The 15,758-nt window shown below is 53.3% G+C and overlaps 1 protein-coding gene across 1 annotated transcript in view; it reads right to left on the reverse strand.

Annotated features, from left to right (window-relative positions):
* Positions 1 to 12,968, reverse strand: part of RASGEF1C (RasGEF domain family member 1C) — a 39,490-nt gene extending 26,522 nt beyond the window's left edge. Inside the window, exons 1-6 of the mRNA XM_040241407.1 lie at positions 12,729 to 12,968; positions 10,524 to 10,706; positions 10,232 to 10,354; positions 8,958 to 9,095; positions 1,627 to 1,827; positions 663 to 737 (exon numbers count right to left, since the gene is read on the reverse strand). Of these exons, the coding sequence (XP_040097341.1) occupies positions 663 to 737; positions 1,627 to 1,827; positions 8,958 to 9,095; positions 10,232 to 10,354; positions 10,524 to 10,673 (687 nt within the window). The 5' untranslated portion in view covers positions 10,674 to 10,706; positions 12,729 to 12,968. The remainder of the gene's footprint in view (positions 1 to 662; positions 738 to 1,626; positions 1,828 to 8,957; positions 9,096 to 10,231; positions 10,355 to 10,523; positions 10,707 to 12,728) is intronic.
* Between the last annotated feature and the right edge of the window lie 2,790 nt (positions 12,969 to 15,758).

Below are 15,758 nucleotides of genomic sequence, written 5' to 3' on the forward strand. Positions count from 1 at the left end.
TCCCTACACTCACACACACACACACACACACACACACTTTAACCTCTGCTTATCCTGGAGGTGAAATGCAATTGTACATTTAGTTTGCACTCTTTTATTAGGTGCCAGGGAAGAAGACATAATATTTCCAGTTCTGCTTCAGATTTAACTCCTTGATAAACACCAAGTAGATTGATGGATGGGCTCTCAGAAAGAGGGGCAGGCTCTGAAATTCGGTGTGTAATCTGCCTTCAGAGGGAAGAGCGTGTGCCCTGAACTTCTTGGACAGCGTGCATCGGCCTGCGTTCCCCAAGTGGCCACTAGAGGGCATCGGCACCCACCGCAACACATCGGGAGGGCACACGGGGTCTTGTAGTGCCCTGGGTTTGAACCTCCCCGCTCTGACCCACCCAGGGCTTAGGATCATGGAGTGCCCCCGATCCTTGCTGGGTGGCTGACCCCGGCAGGCTTGTCCGGCCCTCCCAGGCTTCCCTGGGACTCAGGGCTGCTGGCATGTGCCCGCCTTAGGCTAGGCGCATGGGTGGAATGGGCACATCCCCGCCAAGCCCATCTGCTCTGTTCCGGGCCCCTCTGGAGCTGGCTGAGCTGGTGCTCTGGGAATCCCACAGAGGGACTCGTGGGTAGGGGTCCCTGCCTGGACAGTCCGTCCACGGGCCTTCTACCTTTGTGCTGGCCAGAGGGTCCTTGTTCACAAAAGCCTGGACGAACTCCTCAGGTCCGATGTGCCGCAGCTGTTCCTGCACCAGAGAGAGAAGAGGAGTCAGGAAGAGGAGAAAGGGATGTCCACTGGGCGCCCGGCATGGGCCCACGGCCCTTCTCACAGGGGCTCCACAGCCCCGTTCCGGGTTGTCACAGAGCTCAGCACCATCCTGAAGATGTCAGCCCTTCCCTTCCTCTGCCCAGGGGCTGCTGCTTTTCACGGGGGCAGGGTCGGCGTCTCCACGGGGAGTGCTTGTGGAGTGAGATACCTAGGAAACCAGGCTCAAAACTGGGTCATCGCAATGAACTGCTCCCTCCCGGGTGGGCCTGGGGGCTAAGAGCATGGGGTCTGGGTCAGAAAAGAATCCTGGCTCTGTTCCTGCTGTTTGACTTGTGGCAAATCACTTAAACTACACCTCTGGGCTTTAGCTTCCTCATTTGTGAAAAGAGAATAATAACAACACTACCTGCCCAGGTGTTGGGAAGATGTAATGAGACGGTGAATGTAAGTCTTGACCATAAAGGCTGTTTGCGCTTCTCTGGAAAGCTGGAGTGGGTGCAGTGGCTGTGTGAGTCCTGGATGGGGGAAACTGAGACCTGGGTGGGGAAGGTGCTAGCTGTGGGGCTGATTACACATCCGGCGGTGTCAGAGCCAGGATCCGAACCTTGTTCCTCTGTCTGAGGCCTGGACTCAGGCCAGAGGTCAAAGCTAGGCAAGGTTGGTACCTGCAGCCCTTCTATTCCTCTCCCCAGGCATGGGGAGAGACTGAGTCAGGGCCCTCTGCCGATGTCGGGGTGGCCCTAAAGGGATGGGCTCAGACCCCAGGTTAGGCTGAGATGAGGTGCGGGAAAGATGGGGGAGGGGTGGCTGAACGCTCAGCACTCCAGGCTCTGGGTCTGGGTGGAGGGTGGCACAGGCCTGCTCACCAGCTCCACGTGCGTCAGCTGCTGAGCCAGCATGTAGGGGTCACTGCAGATGCCAAGAAGCTCCCTGTGGATGGAGGCTGGAGGCTTGGTCCTGTAGGAGACGGGCTTGTCGGTGCCCAGCAGGCTTTCCGGTCCCTGGCCCAGAGCTGCCAGCTTCTGGTGCAGAGCCTGCAGGAGCTGATGCATCCTCTTTCTGTACGCCTGGAGCGGGGTAGAGATGGTGCTCAGGCTGGGAAACCTGCCTTCACATAGCAATGTCTAAGACAGAAGGGCTTCCCAGGTGACATGGATGGGCTACTCCTAGGTGTACCTACCTGTCTCAGGACCCAACTCAGGACAGGCTGGTTGGGGCTCACAGGCAAGGCTGGCTGGGGCAAAGGCTGCAGGATCACCAGCGGAAGCCTAGTACAGCACACCTCGGGGAGGATGGCTGGGGTGCAAAGCTGCCCGAGTTGTCTAGGTGGGGCAGGCTCTGCAGGGAGTGGAGGAAGGGAGGCGTGGGACGGGCCCTTCCCTGGGTGCTAGCCTTTTGCCTGGCTTTAATAGGTGTCGCTGCCTGTCTCCCAGGCTAAGCTTAGAGAGGCCTTCCTTGCCCAGCCTTGCTGTCCATCCCCTGCCCCGGGCACTCTTCTCCAGCTCACCCTATGTGACTTCCTTGTGGGACCGCTGTAGGAGATGACTGCGGTTGTTTACTGCCCTGCAGTGATAGCTTGGAGAGCAGAGAATCTGAGGTGCCCTGTGTTACAGCTCTGGGCATGCAGTGGACACTTGATAACCATTTACTGTAGCAACAGGGCCCCTCGCCATGCAGCTCAGATGCCCTGGGCTTGGCACAGGGACCACCCTCCCACCCCCCACCCTCCCACCCCTCAGCGAAACCAATTACTGCCCCTCAGAGACCCCTATTTCCAAGGAAGGCACATCAGACCAGCTGGGTTTATGAAGCAAGACGTCTTCACCTTCCCAAAGGGCTGTCGATAACCCACAGAACAGGCCCCCCAGTCTGTCAGCAAATGGCTCCCCCAGAGGTGGATTCAACCCCCTCGAGCCGGAAGCTGGCCTGGGAGCAGCAGTGGGAATCTGGGGTCTGGACTCCTGGCAGCAAAAAGGTGTCAGGCAGGCAAGTGGGGTTTCCAGTGGGGCCTGGTCCCAGAGGCCTCAGGAGAAGGTGCTGACTAGTCATTACCACTGGGTAATTTCCCGATAGGAAAAATGCAGGTTCTTCATACACACAATCCCAGAGGCATTTTGCAAGTGGGCAACAGGGTGCAGGGCTTGCCTGGGGACCTCAGTAATTCCTTAAGTCTCTGACGGGGCTCGGAGGAGCACTGAGGACCACCCTTGTTGGTGCCGAATGCTCTGGCGATGGAGATGGTGTCCCCACACTTTATCAAAGTGCTTCTCTGTGGAGTGGCCAGGACAGCTTTGGTAGAGCCCTCAGGACACAGGAAGCCTGATCCTGAACCCAAACCCTAACACTGACCCCGACTCCCAGAGTCGTGAGGGACAGACCGAGAAGGCGGCCAGTGTGTGGGTGAGCTGAGGTCTGACTTCCCTTTGTTGCTGGTGGGAGGAACACCCCCCTCTCAGCTTGAAAGTGAAAGTTGCTCAGTCGTGTCCAACTCTTTGTGACCCCATGGACTATACAGACCATGGGATTCTCCAGGCCAGAATACTGGAGTGGGTAGCTGTTCGCTCCTCCAGAGGATCTTCCCAACTGAGGGATCGAAGCCAGGTCTCCCACATTGCAGGTGGATTCTTTACCAGCTGAGCCACAAGGGAAGCCCAAGAATACTGGAGTGGGTAGCCTATCCCTTCTTCAGCGGATCTCCCCAACCCAGGAATTGAACCGGGGTCTCCTGCTTTGCAGGCAGATTCTTTACCAACTGAGCTCTCAGGGCTGTATCGCAAAATATGCTTATCACACATGCTGCCTCCCAGGTTTTCATCTGAGTGCCAGGAAGCCAGCGAGTGAGGTCCAGGCAGAGTCAGCCCCAGTGACACACATCAGTCAGCAGTGAGCCCCTGCACCTCCACCCGCCCCTGGTGTCTCTCTGCTACTCAGTCTGGAGGGGCCTACGCTGGCTGTCGAGCTCCTGCGTCTCCCACTCAGCCCTCCACCACCCCACCCGACTCCACCGCCATCACCAGGCTGACTCTCGCTGTCACCGAGGACCTCCTGGCATGAGAGCCAGGGGCTCGTTTCTCAGGCGGCGGCGGCCTCAGCTCCCCAGCTCTGCTGCCTTGGGCTGTCTGCTGGTCTGCCCTGTGGCTGCATGCTGGGTTCCTCCTGCCTCATCTCCTCCTCTCTTGATCATCCTCTGTGCTTCACTCCTGGGTTTTCTGGCTCACCTCCAGCGTCTCGTTTAGTGTGGGCAGTGTGTGGACAGTGCTCTCCTCTGGTCTCCAGCGCCACGTGGGCAAGGCCACCCGGACCAGACTCATGCCATCAGAAGCCACGCTGCCCTCCGCAGGGCTGCCCCCTCACCTGCTGCCTGTCTCAGGTTCCCACCTCGGAGCCATCCTCAAGCTACCTTCTCCCTGAAGCCGCTCTAGACCATCAGCAGCCCTCTTGATTTTGCTTGCTTCCATTTCCGTGTCTTTCACCACAGTGTATGTGGCGTAGGCCACCTCAGTGGGCCCCGTGCATTCCCGCCAGCCTCTGTCTACTCCACCCTGCTGCAAGAGCGTTCTGTTTCAAACACATCTAACCACCACACCCTCCTTCCCTAAACTGTTGCAGAGACAAAAGCCCGGCATGGCTCAGGGGTCCTGAGGTCAGCTCTGGCCGTGCTTAGTGGCCTCCATGTAGCCCTTGCTCCTCTTCTCCATGCTCCAGACACAGACCACCTGCCCACCCTCTAACCCGCTGTCTCTCCTGCCCCACAGCCAAGGCAGGACCTGTAGCCTTCTTCCTCCGAGCTCCATTCCCTTCCTTCACAGTCCTTGCCCAAGCCTCTCGCTGGAGTACGAGCTCCATGAAGGCCACGCTGGGTCTCTCTTTGCTGGTACCCAGAATGAATAGGAGGGACCCACACACATTAGTGGATTGGACAAACCTGGCCTCCACCTGCTTGTCGTCAGTCAGCCTCTCCAAGGCAGACTGCAGAGCCTACCGAGGTCAAGGATGAAGTGTGTCTGTGGCTGTAGTTTGATAGAGCCGCGCACTGCCCCTATTTTTAAAACTGTGCAAACGATGTAGCAGGACTTGTTTCTATAAAACCCATATCCACTCCAAATTGCCACTGACTGTGTGCTAATTCATTTAAAAATTTTCTAGTGCTGTTAACCTCAAGCTTATCTGTTGGGGTTTTTTTTGGTGACTCTGAATGTGGGGAGGGTATTTGACCTTCTCTTCGACCTTGTCTCGTTTGCTCAGCGATCTCTCCGCCTTGTGGATGCAGGCTGTGTGATCTTGGTGAATGCAGGCAGGCCCGGGGCCCTACCCCCGAGAAAGCCCAGGTGTTCCCGTCGCTGTCGCGGCCTACCTCTGGAGCACCGGCCCGCCCTGCCGCCCCAGCTCCCCCACTGGTGGAGGACAGGGGCCGGACTGTTTTCTCTGTCGTCCTCAGTTCTCACAGTGCTGCGTGCAGAGCCGGCTATCAGTGCAGAGGTCGCTGTCACAGGGCGGCCTGGGTGAGGGGCAGTGCTCTCCAGGGACTTCCAAGTTCTCCTGGACCCGGTGTTTTGTGATTAGGGTCGGTTTCCATCCAGACAAGTAAAGACCCTTGTTTTCTAAAGTTCCTGAAAGCTCCCTCCTGAGCGAGCCCGTGGCCGATGGCCAGCAGCACAGGCGGGAGCTCTGCACCCATCGCTAGCTTGTTCTCTAAGTCGGCGGCCGCCACCCGTGGCCCCGGGGAGCCGGCAGACAGCCGTGTGAGTTGGAGAGCGAGCCTGGTGGCCGAGAGGGCTGCCCGTCCAGTCTCCTGAGGGGCCCAGTGCGTGTGGCCAGGGGACTGCTGTTCCCTGGCCTGTCTCTCTCAGCAGGTATCTGACCCTCTAGGCCTCCCTGGGGCCCCCCGTCTCTTTCAGCTTCGGGATCACCAAAAGGTGAAACTGCTGGGTTTCTTGAAGTGAAATGGCTGGGCCAACCTCTGGGGGGTGGAGGGCATGGGAGCCACCGTCTAAGGCAGGGTCTCCTGCCCAGCAGAGGGGGACCCGAAGACGGAGCAGCTCAGACTCTACAGGCACGGACAGGGCCTCCTCAGAGCCCCTCCAGCCCCTTGTCCCGGGCTATTGAGAGGTGGTGGGGAGCACAGGGAGGACGTGAGGCTTCCAGGAGACGGCAGGGAGTCAGGCAGGAAGAGAAAGGCGTCAGCTTTCACAGCCACTTTGACGGGGAAGCCCCGCTCCCCACTGGCCTGTCCTACCTCCTTCACATTCCTGAACAGCCCTGTTTTCCTCACTGCCCTGCGAGGGAGGGATTATCATCTTCCCTCTTACAGAAAATAATTTCGGGCCCAGAGAGGTTAGGTAACCCCAAGACACACACGTTCTGGAAACACTGGTGCTTTCCCCAGGGTTTTGTGCACAACACTTTGTATCATTTGATCTTATCATCTCTGGGTAAGAAATCTTTTACAAGAGGGTTCTGAAATGGTTTTGGAGCAAAATATATAATGTCTATGATTAAAAAAAACCAAACAAACCAACATTTGGAGGGAGGGGAAGTGTGTGAAAGGAGAGAAGAAACGAGTTTGGCCAAATGTTGATAACTGATGAACCTAGGCGGTGAGCACACGGGACTTCATGGTTACTACTATCTATATTTGTATATGTGTGAAAAGTTCCATAACAAAGTTTCATGAAAGTTAAAAATAATCTCCATGTGCCTGGGTTTTGGAGAGAATTTGTTCCTCATCATAGCTTGCGTTTACCAAGTGCTGAAATACAAGCACAGGTGACTGCAGGGATTCTGCCTCAGACTTGTGTGGTGGGAACAGTTATAATCTCCATTTGACTGATGAAGAAACTGAAATTTGGAGAGGGGAAGCACCTCGCCCAAAGTCACACAGCTGTGGGCTCAGAAGGTCTGACCCTGACCTCAGGTTCTGAGTCCCGTGGGTCCTGACTTACCAGTTTGGTTCAGAGCTCACCAATTCCTTTCTCAGCTAAGACTATGTCTGTGCTGGGAAGGGAGCTGCCTGCAGGCTGCCTGAAGCATCAGGAAAGGGAAGTGACATCTACCACACATCCCCTGGGAGTAAGTGCTTTCTGGAGAGGGGCAACGTGGGACTCACAAAGACAGATGGGGCACCTCTGGCCTACACCTGGCTGGGTGGCACGGGGACTAGGGAATCTCAGCTCTGGTTTACATCACTTAGCATACCTAACTGGATTCCACAGGAAGGGATGAGAAATTCTCTAAATGAGTTACTTAACACTTATTTAGCTAACTCTAAGGAGAAGGCAATGGCAACCCACTCCAGTACTCTTGCCTGGCAAATCCCATGGACGGAGGAGCCTGGTAGGCTGCCGTCTATGGGGTCACACACAGTCGGACACGGCTGAAGCGACTTCACTTCCACTTTTCAATTTCGTGCATTGGAGAAGGAAATGGCAACCCACCCCAGTGTTCTTGCCTGGAGAATCCCAGAGACGAGGGAGGCTGGTGGGTTGCCGTCTATGGGGTCGCAGAGTCGGACACGACTGAAGTGACTTAGCAGCAGCAGCAGCAGCAGCTAACTCTAAATGAGTTAGCTCTGAAAATCCACACCTGGTGGATGACTGCTTTTGACAGCCCATTCACAGATCTTGGCTGTGTCTTGTTTTCATCCACTCGGTGGTTAGAAAAGATTTCCCAGCGGATTCTTGAGGGCATAGTGAGGAGGCGCTGCTTCTCAAAGAAACAAGCCCAGGATTTACACCTGTCCCAAAGCCTTGTGGCCAGAATGGCAGGGTCTGCCTCTGAAATGGCTCTGCCAATGGAGAGGCAGGCCCGACAAGGGCAGATAATCCATTTTGTCAATGGCTTAGACTTCACACTGCTTGAGGCCTACTGTCAGGGGGGTGGGGGAGTGGAGATAAAGCAGAGGACTGGGCTCTCATCCCCCTACAAACCCTCTACTGCATCCATCCATCCATCCATCCATCTACTGTCTCTGTACCCATCTATTTTCCATCCATCCGTGATGCCCACCTCCCCTTTTATAAAGTCACCCACAGATCCATCAATTCATTTATCTACCCTTCCTCCCTCCATTCCAACATTTGTCCTCATCCATCTACCCACTCATCCATCCATCCACCCACCCACCCACCTTCCCATCCACGTTCTCACCCACCCGTCCACACCCACACACACACCCATCCACCTAACCATTCACCCACCCTCCCATCCATCTGTTCATCCATCTACCCACTCACTAGTTATCATTTCTGCCTTTTTCCTTCATGTCTTTCCATCAGTCTTCCACAGCCACTTATCCTATTAATCTCCCTGCCTACCCAACTGCCCAAACATCTCTCTTCCCAGCTCCACTCACCCATCAAAGTAGCCAACTATGTAGCGAACCAGTCGCCGTTTCCCCTCCCTGCTCCCGTCTCCTAATCTATCCAGTCATTGAGCCTTCCCTGAACGTTTCCTGCTGCACCTAAGCCAAGTGTCATATCAATCCCCAGATGGATCAAGGGATGCAGAGGAGGAGAGGACCTTCATCTCATCAAGCTCTCAGAACAACTCATTGCCTGCCCTGTCTCTGAATCAGGGCAGGGCCTCCCTTTCTGAGCCTCATTAGGCCTTGGACTTTGCAGCTTCCTGTTGCTCAGCCTGCCTTAGCAGTTTCGTTTGGCTCCTGCGGCTCTGGGTTCAGACCCACTGTGGGGCTATCAGCTTGCCGCATTCAGAGTCCTCCCAAGACAAGTGACATGCTCTCCCCTCTGTGTTCTCACCCTAGTCCTGGGAGGTAGGAGTTTTGTTCCTCTTTCTCACTTAAGTGCCTTCCCCAGAGTAATGGAGCTGGGAGAACAGGGCATGGTTCTCCCAATGCCCATTACATAGGCTGCCTCCCAAGCTACTGGGGAAGAGGCTTCTGCCAAGCCAGCGTGCTGGGTCACTGGCCTGACCAGGCAGCTGTAAGAGCCCATCTCTTGCCATCTGATGAGACCAGGATAGGAGAGAGCTCAAGAGCCCAGGTCTAGACCTAGAGGCCTGATTTCCCTGCCAGCTCTGCCAGTGCCCGATTCTCTGATGGGGCAGGAAGGGCTGATTTCAGAGGGGCCCCAGGGTACGGGTAGGGAGATGAGGGCCCAGAGGCCAGCCTGGGAACAGGCCCAGGTCCCAAGTGTGAGGGTGGAGACAGGTTGAAAGGACTCTGGCCTGGCTCGCCCACCTCGTCACAGGGGGCGATGCGGCCCACCACGTCCTTCAGGTGACCGATGGTTGACTCCTCTTGGAAGTCCCGCGGAAACGTCTCTGTCCACTCGGCCAACAACTGGAGCAGTTTGGGGCCAAACTTCCGGACCCGGGCCTGAAAGGCAAGCCAAGAGTCGTCTGCATTTGGTGAGGGCTGCTTGGGAGATGGGGGGTCACAGCGGCCCCTGCCTTAGCCACTCACTGTGCATGTCGGCTGCCCTAGGGCAGCAGCAATGGCTGGGGGCAGGTGGGCCTCTCCTTCCTCTGTTCCAGGAGACAGACGGGCATGGGGGCTGACCACGGAGAGCAGAGGGGGCAGACACATGTTTGGAATGGGGGTCATCTCTTACTTATAACCGCCAGTCCTTCTATCTCCCTTTCTGTGGTGACGGGATCTCAGTTTCCCTGTGGGGCCCTCCCTCTCCCTCATTTTCAGCTGGCCCTCCCCCAGGGCTTCAGGAACAAGCCAGATCAGTGCTGGCCAGTCAGGGTGTGGCACTGGCCCACAGAGGGGCATGCCGCCTAAGCTAAGCCAACGAGATCAGGATCTTTATTGGAATCCTCCTTCCATAGGATTGGGAAGGGTAGGCCAGGACCCTGGACCCACGGAGACCACCTGTCACCAGGCAGAGAACTTGCCTTAGCAAGAGAGAGGCTGGCCCAGAGGAAAACAAAGCAAGGGGTCTTAGGGAGAAAGACAACTGATGTTTGAGGCCCTGGAGCCCCAGTAGCTCGAGACTGCAGTCATGTGAGCCAGTGAAGTCCCTTGGTCTTAGGTCTGTTGAAACCAGGCTTCTGTCACGGGACAGTGGAACCCTACTGACTCGTGTATAAATAGACAGTCGCAGCTTATGGAATACAGTGAGGGACGGAGGAAAGGATGTGGGGTGCTGAGGGAAGGCTGAGCCATCAGCAGACCAGCGGAAGAAGAAAGGATCGAATGAAGATGCGGGGGGCAGGCAGTGCAGCAGGCACTGCAGGACCACCCCCGGCCACAGATGGGGCTCTTCTCGTGATCCTCTGGGGGCCCAGTTCTGGGCTGTGTGAGCCCAGGGGCTCCCCTAAGACCCTGGAAAACAGCACTGGGGTTAAAGATTCTGACTCTGCCCTTCTGGCTCTGGGCTTCAGACAAGTCAGAACCCCCTGGCAAGTGAATAGGGGCAATTTCTGCCTGTCTAAGATATTGATTCACAGGGCATGTCAGGGGGGAGCCGCACACTCGGAGGCCCGCTACCCTGCCCTGCCTCTCACCTTGTCGAGCACTGGCTTGTCCAGCTGCTGCTGCTCAATGCACCTGTGGCAGACCCGGGCCAGGAGCTCCTGGGGCTCGATGAAGAGGCGCGAGCTCAGCAGGAAGGTGAAGATGTAGGCTTTCTGGGGGGGCACAGGAGAAAGGCAGCATGTGCTCACAAGGCCCGGGAGGATGTGCCTCCCAGCCCCTGCACCCCCAGTCCCAGCCAGCCCCAGCTCTGCTGTCTCCCCCAGGCATGGTGGGACAGAGCCCATTTTGCTACCCTTCCTCCCCGCTGGGTGGATCACCCACCTCAGGGTAGTAGTCGGCAGTAGGCACCAGGTGCTGGATCAGGGTGTCCAGGGAGGCTGAGGACGGAGCTCCACCCAGGAGGGGCTGCCCAGCCTGCTCGCCATCCGTGGGCTCGGTCGGGGGTGGGCCGAGGCTGCCCGGGGTAACCATGTCGGATGCGCTGAGTGTCTGGGGCGTGCCCACCTGCAATGGCAAGGTGGCAGTTGGATCTGCTGGTCCCCCAGGATCCCTGGCTGGGCAGGCCCTGCCTCCCATAGGCACTTCTGTGCCCACTCGAGCCCAGTGATCACTTCCTGGGAGGTCTGCCAGGGATGGCAGCTCCCCAAGCCACTGCATCCCCCAGGAGCCAGCTCTGTTTCATTATCAGTCCTGGCCATTTAGGAATTGGCTGCTTCCAGTGTTGAGTCTTACAGTGAAGGTTGTTTTTGACCAGGCTTAGGCAATCAGCACATTTGCCGTGCTGTTGGCCACAAGAATGAGTCAGAGGTGGACCTGATCCTAACTAGAGGGGGCAGATGCAGTCCTAGAACTTGTGCTACTTGAAAGCTCTTTCCCCGAGGTCCCTGAGCTGATGTGATGGCACTGTTGGGACCATCTTATCCCTCAAGGAGCCAGGAAAGCGCGTTCCTGAGTTCAGAGGCTGAGGCCTGGATCCTGCTGTGCCTGAAGCTGCTCTGTGGACTGCTCCATAACATGAGTGTGTTTGAGCTTCTCTAGGCGCGGCCTCCACAGCTTGGACTTCCAGGTCTTTGCGATGAGAACCCACTGACCTGTCCAGCTGTCTCCCCCTGCAGGAAGGCTTTCCCATCATCTTCTATCCTCCATTCCCTCTGGCCATGGCTGAAAGCTTCCCTGCAGCGACCCCATCAAGGCTGGGCCTGCCTTCTGGTGGACATCAGAAGTCTCTCCTTGTCAGCACTGCGGAGTGCTTGGGGTGCAGCCAGCAGCCGGTGTGAAGAAACGTTTCCAGCCAGACCTCCTTCAGGTGGGGCCAGAACAGGCATGTATTCTGCTCCAGTACTAGGTCAAGGGCCCGGCCTGCAGCAGGGGCCCATCCATGAGAGTGCAGTGGACAGCACTTCCTCTCTCAGGCTCTACATATATCCCTGTTGACCAGTCTTCCTGAATGAAGCCTTTGGGGCAGATGTGGAAACAAGTCCTGGCCAAGCCTGTGACTAATTAACCATCCCCCATGTGACATTCAAGTTGCCCCCACAGTCTTAACTGTGGAGTCCTGCAGGCTCACTCCAGGGGCCTTCCAGGGATTCATCTCCCCATCACCCTGCTCACCTTACCCCGGATACCCCGCTGGCAGACCCTGGCCCCAGCCTGTTTCTGTCCTCTGGACTTGGAGAGTCCAAGCTGAGGTTGGGTACCAGAAGGAGCCCCACGGAGGGCTGTCCTAAGGGCACACGGTAGGGGGCCACAGTGACTGGGGGTGTGGGAACCAGTGGAGACACCTGCCAGGGCAGCCCCAGCTTTATTGTACCTTTCCAGCAGAGTTGTAAATGTCCAGTTTTCAGCTGATGAAACTAAACATTTCACAAAATTGTCTCCTGTCCCTCAGTGGGCAAGCGGCTGCACGTGTGGACACACGGGGGCTGCCAGTGCTCAGTGGGGTATGCTGGTCAGCTCTCGGGTGGGTGCCGCCTCTGCCCCTCATGCAAAGCCCAAATTGGACCCCAGTCCCACTAAATATTAACAGAACCCTCTGAGGCCAGCAAGGTTTGCTTTCTCCTGCCAGACACCTGGGATCTTCTCCCTGGAACCTGTTTCAAATCCTAATTAGAAACGACATCTCTGGCTCCTGGGTGGCCAGTCTACAAGGCCCATTCCGCTGCTCCCACCCCCAGCACTGCTCGTTGGCATAAAAAGGCTGCCGTAAATGGAACTCTGAAGAACGCACAGAAGAAACGTGTTCAGCTGGCCAGTGCAGTGCGTCCAGGGGACAGGAGAAGAGATGCTCTCTCAAGCATCCTTTCCTGAGTGGGCACTGGGTCTGGCCTGACCAAGGTGACAGAGGGAGACAACACTCCTAGAAACTGGCCCCGAAGAGTGCCTTTGTGCACTGAGAACAGGAAGAGAATCTCTCCTCTTCTGTTTATGGAGAGGAGCCGGTGAGAGTAAGTACACAAAGCCCTCAGCACAGTACCGGGCACGGAGAAGAAAGGACCACCAGGGTCAGCCCTCCCCACGGGCACTCACCACCTGCAAGGGCCTAGGACACAATGTGAGTAGCAATTCCAAATGCCAATGGAGATCTGTGCCAGAAGGCCTTGTCGACAGTACTCCTGTGCTTCTCCAGGTTGTCCCAGCTGGCTGTGGCCTAATGGCCCGCTACCCTGCTCGTCAGGCTTTGTGGCTGGTGCTCCTGAAACCAGCTATCAACAGCTGCTGGCGATTATCCTTGTGGTAGGTCACAACTTCAAATCAGAGTCACTTTTCTTCCCTCTCTTCCATTATATCTTTTTCAAAAATTGTTAAGCATATAGTTATTTGCTTAATGTAAAATTTACCATTTTAACTATTCTGATTTTTTGCTTTTTAAAACAATTTTCCTAAAATATAACTCACATACCATAGAGTCCACTCACTCAGTGAACAATTCAGTGTTTTTAGTATATTCACACAGTTGTCCAACCCTCACCACAAGCTAATTTTAGAATACTTTTGTCACTCTCAGAAAAGAAACCCTCATCCCCTTAGCAGTTACTAGGCGATCAGCCACAAGCTGGTGGTCTGAAACAACCCCTAATCTACTTCCTTTTTCTCTACAATGTAGTAATCAAAAAGCATCCCAGAAGAGAAGTCCAGGTCCAGCGGTGTCACTGGTGTGCCTGGGTGCTAAGTTGCCTCATGTCTGACTCTCTGCAACCCCAACTGCAGCCTGCCAGACTCCTCTGTCCATGGGATTCTCCAGGCAAGAATCCTGGAGTGGGTTGCCATGCCCTCCTCCAGGGGGTCTTCCTGACCCATGGATCAAACCCATGTCTCTTCTGTGTCCTGCGCTGGCAGGTGGGTCCTTTTTTTTTTTCCCAATTAACTATTCTGAAGTGTACACTTCAGTGGCATTAACCATTTAGTTGCTCAATCATCACCATTTCTAGAAAATTTCCATCTTCTCCAAATAAACCTCTATGTCCATTAAGCAATAACTCCCCATTCTCCACTCCCTCCCGGTCTTGGTCAGCATCATTCCACTTTCTTCTCTAAGAATTTGACTATTCTAGCTACCTGTATAAATGGAATCATATAGTATTTGTCTTTCTGGAAGGCAGCTATGCTCCCCACTATACTACCCATGCTGCCCAGCAGTATTTGTCCTATTGGGATTGGCTTATTTCACTTAGCATGAGGTCAGCAAGGTTCATTCATGTTGTAGCATGTGTCAGAATTTCCTTTCTTTATGGCTGGATATTTATAATTATTCCACTGTATGTTTGTACTATATTTTCTTTATTACCCTCACTCTCACCGTCAGCCTGACTCTCATCCATCAATGGATATTTGGGTGGCTCCCCGCTTTGTCACTCTGCTTTCCACAGCAGCTGTCCATTTCACATTCCTACCAGCAATATAAAATAAAAGGGTTCCAATTTCCCCACATCCATGCTAATATCAATTTTCTTTATTTTTGATAGTAGTCACCATTAGGGTATGAAATGCCATCTTATCATGGTTTTGATTTTTATTTCCCTAATGATCAGTGACATTGAACACCTTTTCATGTGTCTATTGGCCATTCATATACATCTTCCTTGGAGAAATGTCCAAATTCTTGGCTAATTTTTGTATTAAGCTTTTTTTGTTGTTGTTGAGTTTGAAGAGTTCTTTATATATTCCAGATATTAATACCTCACTAGTTTTGTGTTTTACAAATATTTTCCTCTTTTATGTGGGTTGCTTTTTTACTCTGATGACAGTGTTCTCTGATGCACCACAGTTTTTCATTTGGGTGAAGTCCAATTCATCTATTTTTCTCTTTTGTTCCCTGTGCCTTTGATGTCATATATAAGAAATCATTGCCAAATGCAAGGTCATGAAGTTTTTCCCGAGTGTTTTCTTCTAAGAGTTCTATAGTTTCCGCTCTTATGTTTAGGTCTTTTATTCATGTTGCACTAATTTTTGCATATGGTGTTAGAAAATGGTCCAACTTTATTATTTGACCTGTGGATATCCAGTTTTCCCAGCATCATTTGGGAAAGGATTGTTCTTTGCCCATTGAATGGTCTTGGCATTCTTGTCAAAAATAGTTTGACTATATACTGTCATTTATTTCTGGGCTATCTATTCTATTCCATTGGTTTATGTGTTTGTCTTTACAACAATACCATACTGTTTTGATTACTCTGTAGTAAATTCTGAAATCAGGAGGTACAACTCCTACAACTTTGTTTTTCTATTTTAAGATTGTTTTGGCTATTCAGGGTTCTTTAAGATGCCAGATAAATTTTAGATAGTTTTCTATTTCTGCAAAAAACACAACTGTAATTTTGAAACAGGTTGCATTAAATCTGCAGATTGCTTTGGATAGTGTTAACATCTTAACAACATTAAGTCTTCCAATCCATGACACAGGTTATCTCCATTTGTTGGTGCCATTTCTTTTAATAAAGTTTTGTGGTTTCAGGGTATAAGTGTTTTGCCTCCTGGGCTAAACGGATTTGATTTCTAAATATAAGTTTCTGAGCTTATTCTTTTTGATGCTATTGTAAATGGAGCTTTTCTCTTAATTTCCCTTTTGGATTGTTCATTGTTAGTGTATAGATACACAACTAATTCTCTGGGGTTGATTTTGTATCCTGTTACTTTGCTGAATTTGTTAATTAGTTCTAACAGATTTTTTTGTTTTGTTTTGTTTTGGTGTGCAATCTTTAGGGTTTTCCACATAACGTCATTCATTTGCAAACAGCTTTATTTTGGGGGGCTCCAAAATCACTGCAGATAGTGACTGCAGCCATGAAATTAAAAGATGCTTACTCCTTGGAAGAAAAGTTATGACCAACCTAGATAACATATTGAAAAGCAGAGACATTACTTTGCCAACAAAGGTCCGCCCAGTCAAGGCTATGGTTTTTCCAGTAGTCATGTATGGATGTGAGAGTTGGACTGTGAAGAAGGCTGAGCACCAAAGAATTGATGCTTTTGACCTGTGGTGTTGGAGAAGACTCGAGAGTCCCTTGGAGTGCAAGGTGATCCAACTAGTCTATTCTGAAGGAGATCAGCCCTGGGATT

This window comes from Oryx dammah, unplaced genomic scaffold (assembly GCF_014754425.2).
Source record: "Oryx dammah isolate SB20612 unplaced genomic scaffold, SCBI_Odam_1.1 HiC_scaffold_5, whole genome shotgun sequence".
NCBI classification, from domain to species: Eukaryota; Metazoa; Chordata; class Mammalia; order Artiodactyla; family Bovidae; genus Oryx; species Oryx dammah.